Source organism: Dipodomys ordii, unplaced genomic scaffold (genome assembly GCF_000151885.1).
Source record: "Dipodomys ordii isolate 6190 unplaced genomic scaffold, Dord_2.0 Scaffold76, whole genome shotgun sequence".
Taxonomy (NCBI): Eukaryota; Metazoa; Chordata; class Mammalia; order Rodentia; family Heteromyidae; genus Dipodomys; species Dipodomys ordii.
Genome location: NW_012267292.1, coordinates 2355496 through 2369210, shown reverse-complemented (window position 1 = coordinate 2369210; position 13715 = coordinate 2355496). Strand labels below are relative to the sequence as shown.

The 13715-nt window shown below is 43.7% G+C and overlaps 1 protein-coding gene across 10 annotated transcripts in view; it reads left to right on the top strand.

The window, feature by feature from the left end:
- Ikzf1 (IKAROS family zinc finger 1 (Ikaros)) overlaps positions 1-13390 on the top strand; it is a 99500-nt gene extending 86110 nt beyond the window's left edge. For 6 of the 10 annotated variants that reach the window (XM_013024448.1, XM_013024444.1, XM_013024447.1 and 3 more), the window contains 2 exons: positions 1459-1593; positions 11470-13390. In XM_013024448.1, coding sequence (XP_012879902.1) covers positions 1459-1593; positions 11470-12182 — 848 coding nt within the window. In that variant the 3' untranslated portion in view covers positions 12183-13390. The remainder of the gene's footprint in view (positions 1-1458; positions 1594-11469) is intronic. The other 4 variants (XM_013024449.1, XM_013024445.1, XM_013024443.1 and 1 more) reach the window with 2 other exon arrangements.
- The last annotated feature ends 325 nt before the right edge of the window (positions 13391-13715 follow it).

Genomic DNA, 13715 nt, shown 5'->3' with positions numbered 1-13715 from the left:
ATGAGTACATTTCTTATCAAGCATTGTTGCCTCCTCCTTTGATTTTCCCCTACCATCCCTTCTCTGTGGTATTCAACAGTAATGAAGACATAAAATACTTAAAGATCAGGTTGTCAGGTAACATGATCTTTGTACAGGTTTGCTACCAAGCTGTAATGAGGCAAGGAAGAAAATGTGTAAGACAGAAGAGGTAATGAAGTAGGGGAGGGGCACTGACGATCCCAAATTGTTTTGTGTCGGGCACTCATGGCTCACTCCTGTAATCCTAGCTACTGAGGAGGCTGAGATCTGAGGATCATAGTTCAAAGCCAGTCCAGGCAGGAAAAGCTATGAAACTCTTATCTCCAATAAACCACCAGAAAACAGGAAGTGGTGCTGTGGCTCAAGTGGTAGAGCACTAGCCTTGAGCTGAAGAGCTGAAGGACAGCGCTCAGGCCCAGAGTTCAAGTCCCATGACCGACAAAAAAAATTGTTTTGTAAATCTTATTGGAATTGGGGCGGGGGGGGTTCTACATAATAAAGTCTATCTAAGAAAATAAGTAGGAGGATTGACAAGTCTAGTGCTTACCTGAAAAATGTAGTTGTAATGTATGGAATGCTTTGAACAATACACAGATCAATCAATAACAGAAGTAGATAAACCTGAAAGGCCTTGTGATAAACCAGCACAAGATGTCTGAGAGAGGGGAAAGCAGAGACAGAAGAGAGATGAAATAGTAGACTTGATTAGATATGTAGGAGATAATCAATTGATATTTTCAGTTCCTTTTATGTTAGGAGACATTTGAGGGAAATGAAAAGATTACATTTCAAAAATTTTCCCATTGTAAACACTAGAAGTCATTAAGCTAAGACTAGGCAAGATATAAAATTTAATCTTCAGTGATTGAAAGGAAAAGACAGCATAGAAAAAAGCAGAGGTTGGCCAAAAAGAACCCACCAGAGGAGTTTGCCTATGTTCTTCAAACATAAGCAATGTCTGGGTTTATTCCCTCAGTTTGCCAAGATCCATAGTGGGACCGAAAGTGATTTCCTTCCTGCTGTGGTAGTCATGGAATCAAACTGCTAGGTCATTTCTGGATCTGACTGGTTTCAGTTCTCAGAGGGCTCTTGCTAGGGCCCATTGAGCTAGTGGACATGGGAATATTTTGAAACTTGAAAGGACCCTTCACAGGTTCGCAAATAGATCATTGCAGTCCCACCTTGGGAGATGAAGGTGGTGCTTAGTCTTGTGGTCTTAGTTGTAACATGCAGTGAACAGATATGAAAGGAAGGAACACTGGCACCAGAGCTGCTGTCTGCCTGGCAGCCCAGCTGCTGAGAGGATCCGTGATAATCTCACATAAGGGTCTGGCTCCTGAAGGAGATTCACAAAAGTCAGCTACAACACTGGACATGGCAGCATCCTTCCAACGCACGCATTTCTAAACTGGCCTCTCTCACTGTCTTTGACTTTAGTCATTAAAGAAGAAACTAATCACAGTGAGATGGCAGAAGACCTGTGCAAGATAGGATCAGAGAGATCCCTCGTGCTGGACAGACTAGCAAGTAACGTCGCCAAACGTAAGAGCTCTATGCCTCAGAAATTTCTTGGTAAGAGTTAAACGTTTGCTGTCTCCTAACAAACAACTCTATGTGGGTGTTTTAAGAGTCAAGTGGAATTAAGTTGAGGGTAGAAGAAAGGAAAATCCTTCCATTTCAAGACGAACCTCCCACTTTTGTTTTCTTAGATGTGATTTTGGTGATATCCTTTAAGGGTACCCTGGACTGAGAGCTAGGGGGTCCTGAACAGCAGGATACTCTGTGCCTCCCGCCCTCTCTAAGTTCCAGATCGCTATTTTGTACAAGAAACCCGTAACACTCCCCTAATTGAGACTGTGAGCACTCACAGGAAAAATCACATAGTACCTGGCCCTGGGAATGGCTCAGTGAACACCCAGCCAAGATTGCTGTTTTCACCATTGAATCCTTACTTATTCAGCTTCCTTGAGAAGCCAGTACCTCATATAATAATACACAAGGCTCCCAGAGCAGGCTCTGGAAGGCAAGGGAAGATCAAAGCATAGGCCACTGTGGACATAAAGTGACCTCAAGGACGTGAGACCATGTTAAAGCCCTCCATGTGGCATTCCGCTATTATTATCAGGAACCAAAGGACCATGTCCAGGAAAGAGATCAGTAAGGGCTTTGCAGAGCTGAGACGGATCTTGGGAAAGCAATAGGATTTCAGCATATTGTGGTTATTTGAAGACTCAAAGAGGATTCTAGATAGAAAAGAAAGGAGAAACATCAATGCTAGTGGTAGGTTTTGGAATAGAGAAAATGGGACATGATGGAGGAGCAGATATGTTCCAGATTAGCTCAAATACCCACCAGGAAATAAGGGAATTGAAGGTATCCCAGGTTTTAGTTCTGGCTATGAGACTAATGGCCTTCAACAGCCAACATGGGAGAAGGAGCCTCATTCAGAAGGAACAGAAAAAGTGTGGGCATATTTTTGATGGGAACAGCAGCTTGGAACGTAGAGATAGCACAGGCCAAAAACTGATTGGAAAGCAGAAGTTGAAGCAATGACGGCTGCAGTGGAGAGAGGAGGGGGAGGCTTGGTGAAAGAGGAAAGGAGGGTGAGGACCGAGTGGGTAGATGGAGTCAGATACCATTTGGAGGAAGGAGGAAGCGAATGAAGTTCTGGAAAGTGATAAGAGTTTAATACAAGTTTGACTGCCTGCTGTAGATAGCCCAATGCTGGGAGAGAGCTTGGAAACTGGAAAAATATTCACTACAGCCTGGAGCCTCGGGAAAGTGGCTTCAGGAAAGGGAATCAAAGTGCTTGGGTGCCATCTTCCTTCAAATAGGACTCCATTTTGATCTATTGATTCAATAGATTGGGGAGTGAAGGATGCAGACAGAGGAAGGGTACCATTAGAGCATGGAAAAGGATGAGTTGGGTGTGTGGATTTGTCTATGCAACTGTGAGCTTGGTAACTGCAGATAAGGGAGGCCTTTGGTTTCCTGAGCAGAGTAGGAAGGGAGTCCTGATCTGACACTCAGCTGTTGGGGTAGCTGGGGATATCAGGTGGACTCAGACACAACTCCCCACCCTAGCTGTGCTCAGAAGCCCATTGAGAATGGGAGTTGTGACAGAGGGATTGACAGGACACCCGAGGAAAGAGCAGAGATGAAGCAGCAAGTGTGTCCAAGGGTTGTGAAGAGTTATTGACCCCAGGAAGGAGGGTGTGACTTCCTCTTTCAGAATGGAAGCCTGAGGAATTCCAAGTGAACAACGGTAGCCCCTTTCACATCTAGAGGCATTAAAGACACTGTAATGTCTATGAAAACACTGTTATCACCTCCGTCACAAGTTGGGCCTTGTCTGGAATTAGAGGTTTCTGTGTTCGAAGGAACAAGAAAACCAAACCATTTACTCTAGTGGAGCAAGCTAAGATGAGAAACTGGTCTCCAGGGGAGAGGTTAAAGTCAGGAGGAAGTGGATTATGGGAACAGGAGGACCAGGAGAGCAGAAGTGGAGTGTGGAAGGAAGGGCTTGCAGCAGCTGTGTGGGGTTGGTGATTTCCCCAGGAGCTGATGATTGGCAGTTCATGCCTAGCCCACTTCCTCCCTTAACTTCACTGCAGCCTGATGGCATTTCTATCAGCCATCCCTACCATGTCATCATTTCTCCATTTCTAAAATAATAATAAATGGATCCCAGAGACCTTTCTTCTTCTCAAGGATGCTGCATTTCTCTCCAAATCAAAACAGAGAGAGAATATAGGAGTTCCAGCTACTGTTACATCTGCTGGTCCAGTATGGTGGAATTGAAAGAGAACCAGGATTCAGGATCTAGCCCCAGCAGTGACTAACTGGTGACTTTAAGCCAGTCTTGGGTGGCAGTAGACTCAGTGTTTCCATCTCTGAGATGGACATGGGTTAGATGCTCTGCTTCCCTCCCAGAGGTATTCGGAAGAGTAGAATGGAAAAATGGATGTGGCAGAGTATTTCACACTAGAAAGCACTTTACAGATGGTAGGCCATATTGTTTTTTATACTGAATATTGCTCAGAGTGGCATATATTTCCACTTTATTGGTAAGTGAGCTGTGATTCAGATTTGTACATTTGAGCTGTGGCCTGAGTGCAGATAGTATTTGCTTTGTCGGCAATATTCCTTGCCATTCTAACATCAAAGATCTCACCCTCTGAAAAAGTCAGAACAGGCTGATGGGACCACTGAACCCAATAGGAAAGGCTGATAATAAATAGTAGTGCTAATAACAGTCTGGCTGGTTAGGATAAGTAAAAAAAATAAATTTAAAGAGAAAATTAATAATTGTTCCAGGTACCTATTGTAATTACCCTAGTATATTTTCTTCTTAAAAAGAAAAAGTAAAGCCAATGATGGTGGCTCACACCTGTAATCTTAACTACTCAGGAGGCTGAGATCTAAGGATCATAGTTCAAAGTCAGCCAGGGCAAGAAAGTCTGTAAGACTCTTCTCTCCAATAAGAAGTGGAACTGTGGCTCAAATAGTATAGTACTAACCTTGAGCAAAAGAAGCTCAGGGACAGCATCCAGGCCCTGAGTTCAAGCCCCCCAGAATTAAGACAAAAAAATAAAATAAAAAGCTTTAGGACTAGCCGGGCGCTGGTGGCTCACACCTGTAATCCTAGCTATTCAGGAGGCTGAGATCTGAGGATCGCGGTTCAAAGCCAGCCCGGGCAGGAGAGACCGTAAGACTCCTATCTCCAATAAACCACCAGAAAACCGGAAGTGGCGCTGTAGCTCAAGTGGTAGAGCGCTCGCCTGAGCTGAAGAGCTGAGGGACAGCGCCCAGGCCCAGAGTTCAAGCCCCACGACCGACAAAAAAAAAAAAAAAAGCTTTAGGACTGTGCTCAGACCCTCAGTTCAGGACCCAAGACTGGCACCAGAACAAAAAAAGAAGAATTAAAGAAAAATTACTTTAGAAATAAAAATATTCGTTATGAAGAAAACATTAAGAGCTTTGAATCATTCTTATTCAGTTAGATTATTATATTTTACATTGTCCTGCTTCAAAATATTCAGTTTTGTACTCATTTTCTTCGGAGTGTAGTTACTTATTACTAACTGTATTTAAATAGATTCCAGAATCTGACTTAAACCTTTTATCACTATTCCTGTTTATCATGATTAACGTCTTCACCGAATAGACTTTAGCTCGGCTTGATTACTTGGCTGGTGCTCTACAACCTGACCCATGCCTCCAGCCCTGCGTTTTCCTGGTTAATTGGAGATAGAGTCTAGTGCACTTTTCTGCCCCAGGTGGTTTTGACTTAAGATCCTCCAGAGCTCAACCTCCTGGATAGGTAGGAGCCACCTGTACTTGTTTAAGCACCTTTATGAATGAGGTGCTACAGGTGTTCCATTGTCACCATTGATCTGAACCTTTGAACCTGAAGAAAAACTGGCAGAGGGCATATTCGTGAGCATCACTCTCCTGAGAATTCTAATTCTTGCCTCATACTGCCTCACGGTGATGCTTCTTAAACTGTGCTGTGGACATGTTTAAGTCTAGTCCATTTTATTTTCTTTAAGATGACTTCTGTTTTCTTCTGGCTGTCATTCCTGGGGCTTGAACTCAGGGCCTGGGCACTGCCTCTGAGCTTTTTTGATTGAGGTTAGTATTCTACCATTGAGCCACAGCTCCACTTCCAGCTTTTTTTTTTTTTTTTTTTGCCAGTTGTAGGGCTTGAATTCAGGGCTTGGGCACTGTCAGTGAGCTTCTTTTGCTCAAGGATAGCGCTCTACCACTTGAGCCACAGCAGTACTTCTGGCTTTTTCTGTTTATGTGGTACTGAGGAATAGAACTCAGGGCTTCATGCATGCAAGGCAAGCACTCTACCACTAAGGCACATGCCCAGCCCAGCTTTTTTGGTAGTTAATTGGAGATAATAGTTTCCTAGACTTTCCTTCCTGGCCTGGCTTTGAGCCTCCATCCTCAGATCTCAGCTCCTAAGTAACTAGGATCACAGGCATGAGCCACTGACACCTGGCTGCAAATTTCTTTCTTAATCCCTAGTCACTTACCTAGGTTGGATGTGTCTTGGTGTTTTACCTTCTAAATTAAAAAAATTGTTCTATGATTTTAATGTGGAAATTCTGTTTTATTCTCTCTGCTTCTGGAAAATTTTTCTTTTACATAAATATTACATTTGTTCTGTATATTGTGATCTTTTTAAAAGGGTACAAAGTTGTACATACCCTAAAAAATTGTCTTCCCTATCTGTTAGCTTTTTGTAAGTTTTTATTTCTCTCTCTTTTTTACTTTTATTCGCTGTCACATCTTGTGTTTGCTTTCCTTGTAGTAATTCCATTTTTAGTAGTTTTTATCCTATTATTTGCTGTTTCTAAATTCACATAGTAATTAAGTAATCATATTGTTTTGGATTTCACTACATTTCCTGAAATGTGAAATCCTTTTTTCCTTCCCTTCTTTTGTTTTGGAATGTTATCTTTGAATATTTTTAAAATCAACTCCATGTCATGGAGTGCACTTATGAGACATTTTCTCTCTCCCTTGACTTAAGGTTATTTTCCCTAACATGGTTTTATGCATTTGTTTTACAACCTTTCTTCCTTTGTATTGCTCAAAAACATTTTCACAGCAACCATGACTTTTTTTTTCATCCTGCTTATTCCACTTGGTCTGATATAGCTTGATTGACATTTCAACGTTCTTCCTACTATATCTGAAACATTTATTTTCCTGTGAGATCTAGCGACTTTTTTAAATCCTGAAAGAATGCCAAGGATGGAGCTGGGGGAGTTCAGGTGAGGCAAACTGCTGCTTTTGTTAAAAGACTTTCCTTTGCTCGCTTGCTCTCTCCCTTCTCTTCAGATCTAGTGAAATGTCCCCAACCAGCAGTTCTATAATGCCTTCCATACTGCAGGGGACACGGGTAAGGAGACCACTCCTTCAGTGGATACCATCTAAGCCTTCCTTCTGTCCAGGGGAGCCAGCCTCTCTGGTAACCTCTCCACTGTTCTCTGATTCGTGCTAGCAGAGCTCTTTGATCAGAGAAGGAAGAAGAGCAATTCAAATCTATTTCAATTTTTATTTCTCTATCATTCTGAGGATATGGGTATATGTGGAAAATGTTATTGACCCATTCCTAAGACTTCTGAGAGTGACCCATACCCAGGCTCTGTCCTGTAATGCATGCTAAAATTTTCTGTTCTTTTCTTAGTTATGGATAAATTGGCTGGATGGCTGGCTGGATGGTGGCTGGCTGGATGGATGGATGGATGGATGGATGGATGGATGGATTTCATTATGATGTGCTCCTTTCCTTAGCTGATTTCTGATGTGTGGTATTGCTTTTATTTTTCTCATGTTGATGGATATTAGGGAAGAGGAATTCTATGAGTCCATTCAGTATGGCATGCTAATCTGAAATGTATGTCAGTTGTAGGGCTTGAACTCTGGGCCTGGGCACTGTCCCTCAGCTCTTCAGCTCAAGGTGAGTGCTCTACCATTTGAGCCACAGCACCACTTCTGGTTTTCTGGTGCTTAAGTGGAGATAACAGTCTTACGGACTTTCCTGTCCAGGCTGCCTTTGAACCACAATCTTCAGATGTCAGCCTCCTGAGTAGCTAGGATTACAAGCGTGAGCCACTGGTGCCTAGCTTTTGCTGTGGTTTTGGAGAACTGTACAAACCAGATTAAATTCCTTTTGTTTGAAGTTCTCATAACAAGACATTTGGTACCTCAATGCAAAATCAATTTTTAAAAACCCGTGTAGTTTCAGGAATGCTGTGAAATTACTTCTATTTTTGTTTCATTTTGTGTCAATACTGGGGCTTGAACTCTAGGCCTTGCTGTCTCCCTTAGCTTTGTCATTCAAGGCTGGTACTTTACCACTTGAGCCACACCTCCACTTCTGGCTTTTTATTGGTTAATTGCAGGTACAATTCTCTTAGATTTGTCTTCCCTATGCTGGCTTTGAACCACATTCGTCAGATCTCAGCCTCCTGAGTAGCTAGGATTACAGGCATGAGCCACTGGTCCTGAACATGTTGGCCTTCTGTAGACTAAGGATTACATTGTACCATTATTAGGACACGTTGCACTTGCTAATCATCAGTGGATGAAAACGAGTGACACTAAGCTATTAAATTAAGACTAAGAGACAGCGCAAAGACACATCACAGTATGGTGAGGCTTTCATCTCTGGAGACTCAATAATAGTTGCAGATTTTTTTTGTTTTATACTGGTATTGGGGCTTGAACTCAGGGCCTAACATTCTCACTTGGTTTTCTCACAAGAGCTAGTGTTCTGCTACTTGAGCCGTACCCCAAGTTCCAGCTTTTTGCTGACTAATTGAACATAAGATTCTGGTGGATTTGTCTGCCTGGGATAGCTTTGAACGTTAATCTTCCTATCTCAGCCTCTTGATCAGCCAGGGTTATAGACATGAGCCACCAGCACCCAGCCTGATTGCAGATTCATGAGACTATTATTAGGTTTATTAGCTGTGGAGCATCTTGCCTTTCTTTTAATAAGGCAAAGCTGAGGATCTCACTGTCAGCAAGAGAGGCATTGGGATTTTCTTTTCTTTTCTTTTTTTAATACTGTTTCCTGCATGGTTTACCTCCCCAGTCACTCTCCACAGGACTCTGGGAAGCACTGGGCTATACACCTCCAGCCACAGCCCAGACTCAGAACGATGAAGTGTAAACAGCCCAGACATTCCCCCACTGGCTCCTCTGTTCTGACTTATTTAGGTCTATCGGAAAATACAAGTCACTGGTCCTGTCACTGAGAGTTCAAACAATTGCTTTAAATAATGAATTCACTAAATAAGTAATGATTTTATACTAGACTTAACCACCAGTGCATTGAAGAGGTATATCTTTAAGGAAATTTATTTCACTTCCTTGCTGAAAGGTCTATTCCAAAGCTAATTATATGAAGTTAGCTATCATTTCCAATTTCACCCTTACTGAGAAAGGAGCCTCTGTTAGTCACTTGGTCGGCTTTTCACCACTATAACACAGTTTCATCAGTGATCTACTTATAGAGACAAAAGGTTCATTTGGGCTCACTGTTTTGGAGGTTTCTGTCCATGAGCAGTTTGGCCCTGTTATTTTTGGGCCGGTGGCAAGGCAGCACATCATAGAGAGTCCACATGGCAAAGCATAATCACTCATTTCCTGGCTGGGGAGCTGAAGAGAGAGAGAGGAGGGCCCAGAGCCTTCCTGTCCCCTCTGAGAGTACTCTGTGAAAGACCTTCCCTTCAGGCCCCTCCTGCCAAAGGTTTCAACATCATCTAGATCTACTGTAGCAGAATTCATCTACTTCTATACATCACTCGTAGAAAAGCATAAGTTGGTTTCTTTTCCTCTTTTCTTCCTTTTTATTTTAATTTTTTTAGTAAGGTCTCATCTCATTTTTTGTCCAGACTACTCTGGACTTCGATTCTCCAATGTACTCTTCTTGAATAGCTCAAATGCTAAGCATACACCACCAAATCCAGCTTTGGTTGTTTTTTGTTGTTTTATTATTATTATTATTGGTTGATATGAGGAGCCCATGTGTGAGCCCATGCTTGTCTAGAGACTAAGTTTCTTGAGGCCAAGGCCCAAACCACTGAATTCCCAGCCACAGTTCCCTATTCATCTTTAATGCCTGATATATTTTTAAAGAATAAATTAATGATATACCCTTTTCCTCCTGCACAGCCTCCTCAGTTTCCTTCCTACTTTATGCCATGTTTCCACTGAGTAGGTCTCCTTGTTCTAACCATGGAGGAGAGAGAATTACAGAATTATATTTAAGTATCCTTCTCACTTAATCTTTGTGCTAATTATATGAAACATGTAATGTTATTACAAGTAACATAGAGTCATTGTATATTGCAATTACATATTAACTAATTACTGAAGTTGTAAATTGAATACTATGTCACATAACAATATTTAAATATATTGTATATGTTATGAACAAAGCATAATTATGTATGCTAATTGATGATAAGCAAGTAGTTTTAAATTAGTTACAACATAATTGAAGGCAAATCATTTGAAATACTAATAATAAATACTAATAATAAATTAATTGTATGTTCAGAACCAGCTGTCAGTGGCTGACACCTGCCATCCTAGTTACACAGGAAGCTGGGATCTGAAGATCCTGACTCAAAGTCAGCCCCAACAGAAAAATCCACAAGACTATGGCTCAAGTGGTAGAGTTCCAGTCTTGAGCAAAAAAGCCAAGGAGAACCTGAGGTCCTGAGTTCAACCCCAGTACTGGCACACACACACACACACACAAAATTAAATTTTACCACACTTAATAAAAGACATGAGCCAAGTACCAGTGACTCAGCCTTGTAATTCCAGCTATTCAGAAGGCTGTGATTTTAGTTCAAGGCCAACCTGCAGAGAAAAATCCATGAGACATTATCTCCAAAATAATTAGCAAAAAGCAAAGATAGAGGCATGGTTCAAGTGGTTAGAGCTCCAGCTGAGCAAGCTCAGGGCCCTGAGTTCAAACCCCTAGTATCAGCAACATAGAAGTGAAAATATAATTATAGATAATTTTAAAACAAAAGTTTTTTTTTAAAGAAACACAAGTGCTGGTTTAGCCTGATAATATGTGTAACCCGTCTGTATATCATCTTGACAATAAATTTTTTTTAAAAGACACCAAAAAATATACGTGCCCAGTTTGTCAGCCAGGCACCAGTGGCTCATGCCTGTATCCTACCTACTCAGGAGGCTGAAAGCTGAGGATCACACTTCAAAGCCAACATGGGCAGGAAGTCCATGAGAATCTTTTTTTTTTAATGGATTTTTTTTTTTTGGTCTGGTTGTGGGGCCTGAACTCTGGGCCTGAGCACTGTCCCTCAGCTCTTCAGCTCAAGGCTAGCGCTCTACCACTTGAGCCACAGCGCCACTTCCGGCTTTTTTCTTTTTGCTTATGTGGTGTTGAGGAATCGAACCCAGGGCCTAAGGCATGCAAGGCAAGTGCTCTACCACTGAGCCAACTTCCCAGCCCCTGGATTTTTTTTTTTTAAGAATCCATGAGACTCTTATCCCCAATTAATTAGAGAAAAAACTGGAAGTGGAGCTGTGGCTCACGCAGTAGAGTGCCAGCCTTGAGCTCAGGGACAGCACCCAGACCCAGATTTCAAGCCCTAGGACTTGGGGGAGGGGGGTGAGGAGGGAATGTGCATGGTTTATATGGACAGGGACAGTCTTCTTTCCCTGCTCATTTATGGATTTATCCAACCAGATTTCCTTGAGTGCCAACATCACAAGACATCTGTTCTCAATGGCTCCACCAGACAGAGATTTCTCCAGTTCTTCCTGGTGTGCATGGACCAGTGCCTCATGTCTACCTGGGCACTGACACTCCCTGGCTAGGTGACCCCTTCCTTCCCCCTTTCCCAGGCATAGGTTTTACTCATAACCACCTGCTTCCCACAGGGGACAAGTGCCTGTCCGACATGGCCTACGACAGCAGTGCCAGCTACGAGAAGGAGAATGAGATGATGACTTCCCATGTCATGGACCAGGCCATCAACAACGCCATCAACTACCTGGGGGCCGAGTCCTTGCGTCCCCTTGTGCAGACACCCCCGGGTGGCTCAGAAGGGGTCCCAGTCATCAGTCCTATGTACCAGCTGCACAAGACCCCGACAGAGGGGCCCCCGCGGGCCAACCACTCTGCACAGGACAGCGCGGTGGAGAACTTGCTGCTGCTGTCCAAGGCCAAGTCGGCGTCCTCGGAGCGGGAGGCCTCCCCCAGCAACAGCTGCCAAGACTCGACGGACACGGAGAGCAACACGGAGGAGCAGCAGCGCGGGGGTCTCATCTACCTGACCAACCACATCGCTCCGCTGGCCCGCAATGGCCTGGCGCTCAAGGAGGAGCAGCGCGCCTTCGAGGTGCTGCGCAGCGCCTCGGAGAACTCGCAGGACGCCTTGCGCGTGGTGAGCATGAGCGGCGAGCAGATGAAGGTGTACAAGTGTGAACACTGCAGAGTGCTCTTCCTCGACCACGTCATGTACACCATCCACATGGGTTGCCACGGCTTCCGGGATCCCTTCGAGTGCAACATGTGCGGGTACCACAGCCAGGACAGGTACGAGTTCTCCTCCCATATCACGCGGGGGGAGCACCGCTTCCACATGAGCTAAAGATCCCCACATACCCTGGACCCCTCCTCCCGTGCGTGGGCACAAGCACACACACACACACACAACACACACACAACCCTGAAGAGCCTGCTTCATCTGGACCATGGATAATGTGGAGTGTGGACTATGGGGTGTGGTGTGGATTATGTGGCTAATGTGGAGTATGGATTCTGGGGTGGGTTCCTGGGGTGTGGTGGTCATTGTCACCAGGCTGGTTGGGTTTCATTTGCTTTTGCAAACCAGATTTCCTTTGGTAGAGGCAAAATGGCTCCCGGAGCCTAGAAAAACTTCCATCTCCCTACGATTCCATAGACTTGTTAAGATGCACTTCCTCCCCTCCCCCACTACACACCACTCCGTACAGAACCTGAACTGATTAAATGAAACAAGTCAGATCCTGCCAAGCAGGGTTGTGTAGTAAGCACAAAGTTCATGCACATACCAGGAGCTCCCCAGGTCCCCACAGCTAGAGAGCACTGCCTCTGAAGTACTGCCATCTCTAAAGCTTAACAGGTGAGCAATAGGAACAGGTATATGGCTGCTAGGGAGAAGCAGGGACAGAAAGTATACAGAAGCCACAATTCCAGGCCACTCAAAGCCAGAGAAGAATGGCTACAATCTGAACCCAGGTAACATTAGGTCATCCTTCTCTAAGGAAAATAGAACTGCCCTAGGCAAGAGAGGGGGCAAAAGATTGCAGAGCCCCCGAGACTCTGCCTTGCTTTCTAAGCTTGGTGAGTTTGCCCAGGAGACACGCAGCCTTCCTAAACTGGTTGCAAGTCCAGTGTTCCTGGGTACAAATGTAAAGAGTCCTGTTCTCTGCTTTGTCACCCCTATGCCCGTAAGGGTCCCTATCTCCATTTTCAACCACAGTCCCAATATTTAGACCTTAATTTGAACCTCTCAAGGAGTAAAATTCCTCAGAAAATCAAGCTTTCTTCCAAATTCTGTACTGTCTTATCTGGGTGTTTATTCTTTCCCCGAGGCTGGTTCTACCTAAAGCCATGACCTTTTACCCTGTCAAAGGCCTAAGTACAATCTCAGTGCTTCATTTTAATTCAGACCATGTCCTATTTGTAGCTGCAAGTCTGGATTCGGCTGTATTTATAAAGTTCTTTCTCTATCCACATCTACATAATTTTTTTGTGTGTATGCCAGTACTGGGTCTTGAACTCAGAACCTGGGCACTCAGGATTGGTGCTCTACCACTTGAGTCACAGCTCTAAATCCAGATTTTTGGTGGTTAATAAGAGATAAGAGTCTCACTGCCTCCCTGCCTGTGTTGCTGGCTTCAAGTCATGATCTTCCAATCTCAGTCATCTGAAGTAGAGTTAAAATCTTGAGCCACTAGCAACTATTATTCTTTCTCTCTCTCTCTCTCTCTCTCTCTCACACACACACACACACACACACGAATGATTTTAAAGTGAATACTCGTTGTTAGATCAAGCAAATATATAAGTCTGGCATCTAAGTTTCTAATACATGGAGCTCACCAGTTCAAAACTAAATTAACTATTCTACAGTTGTACA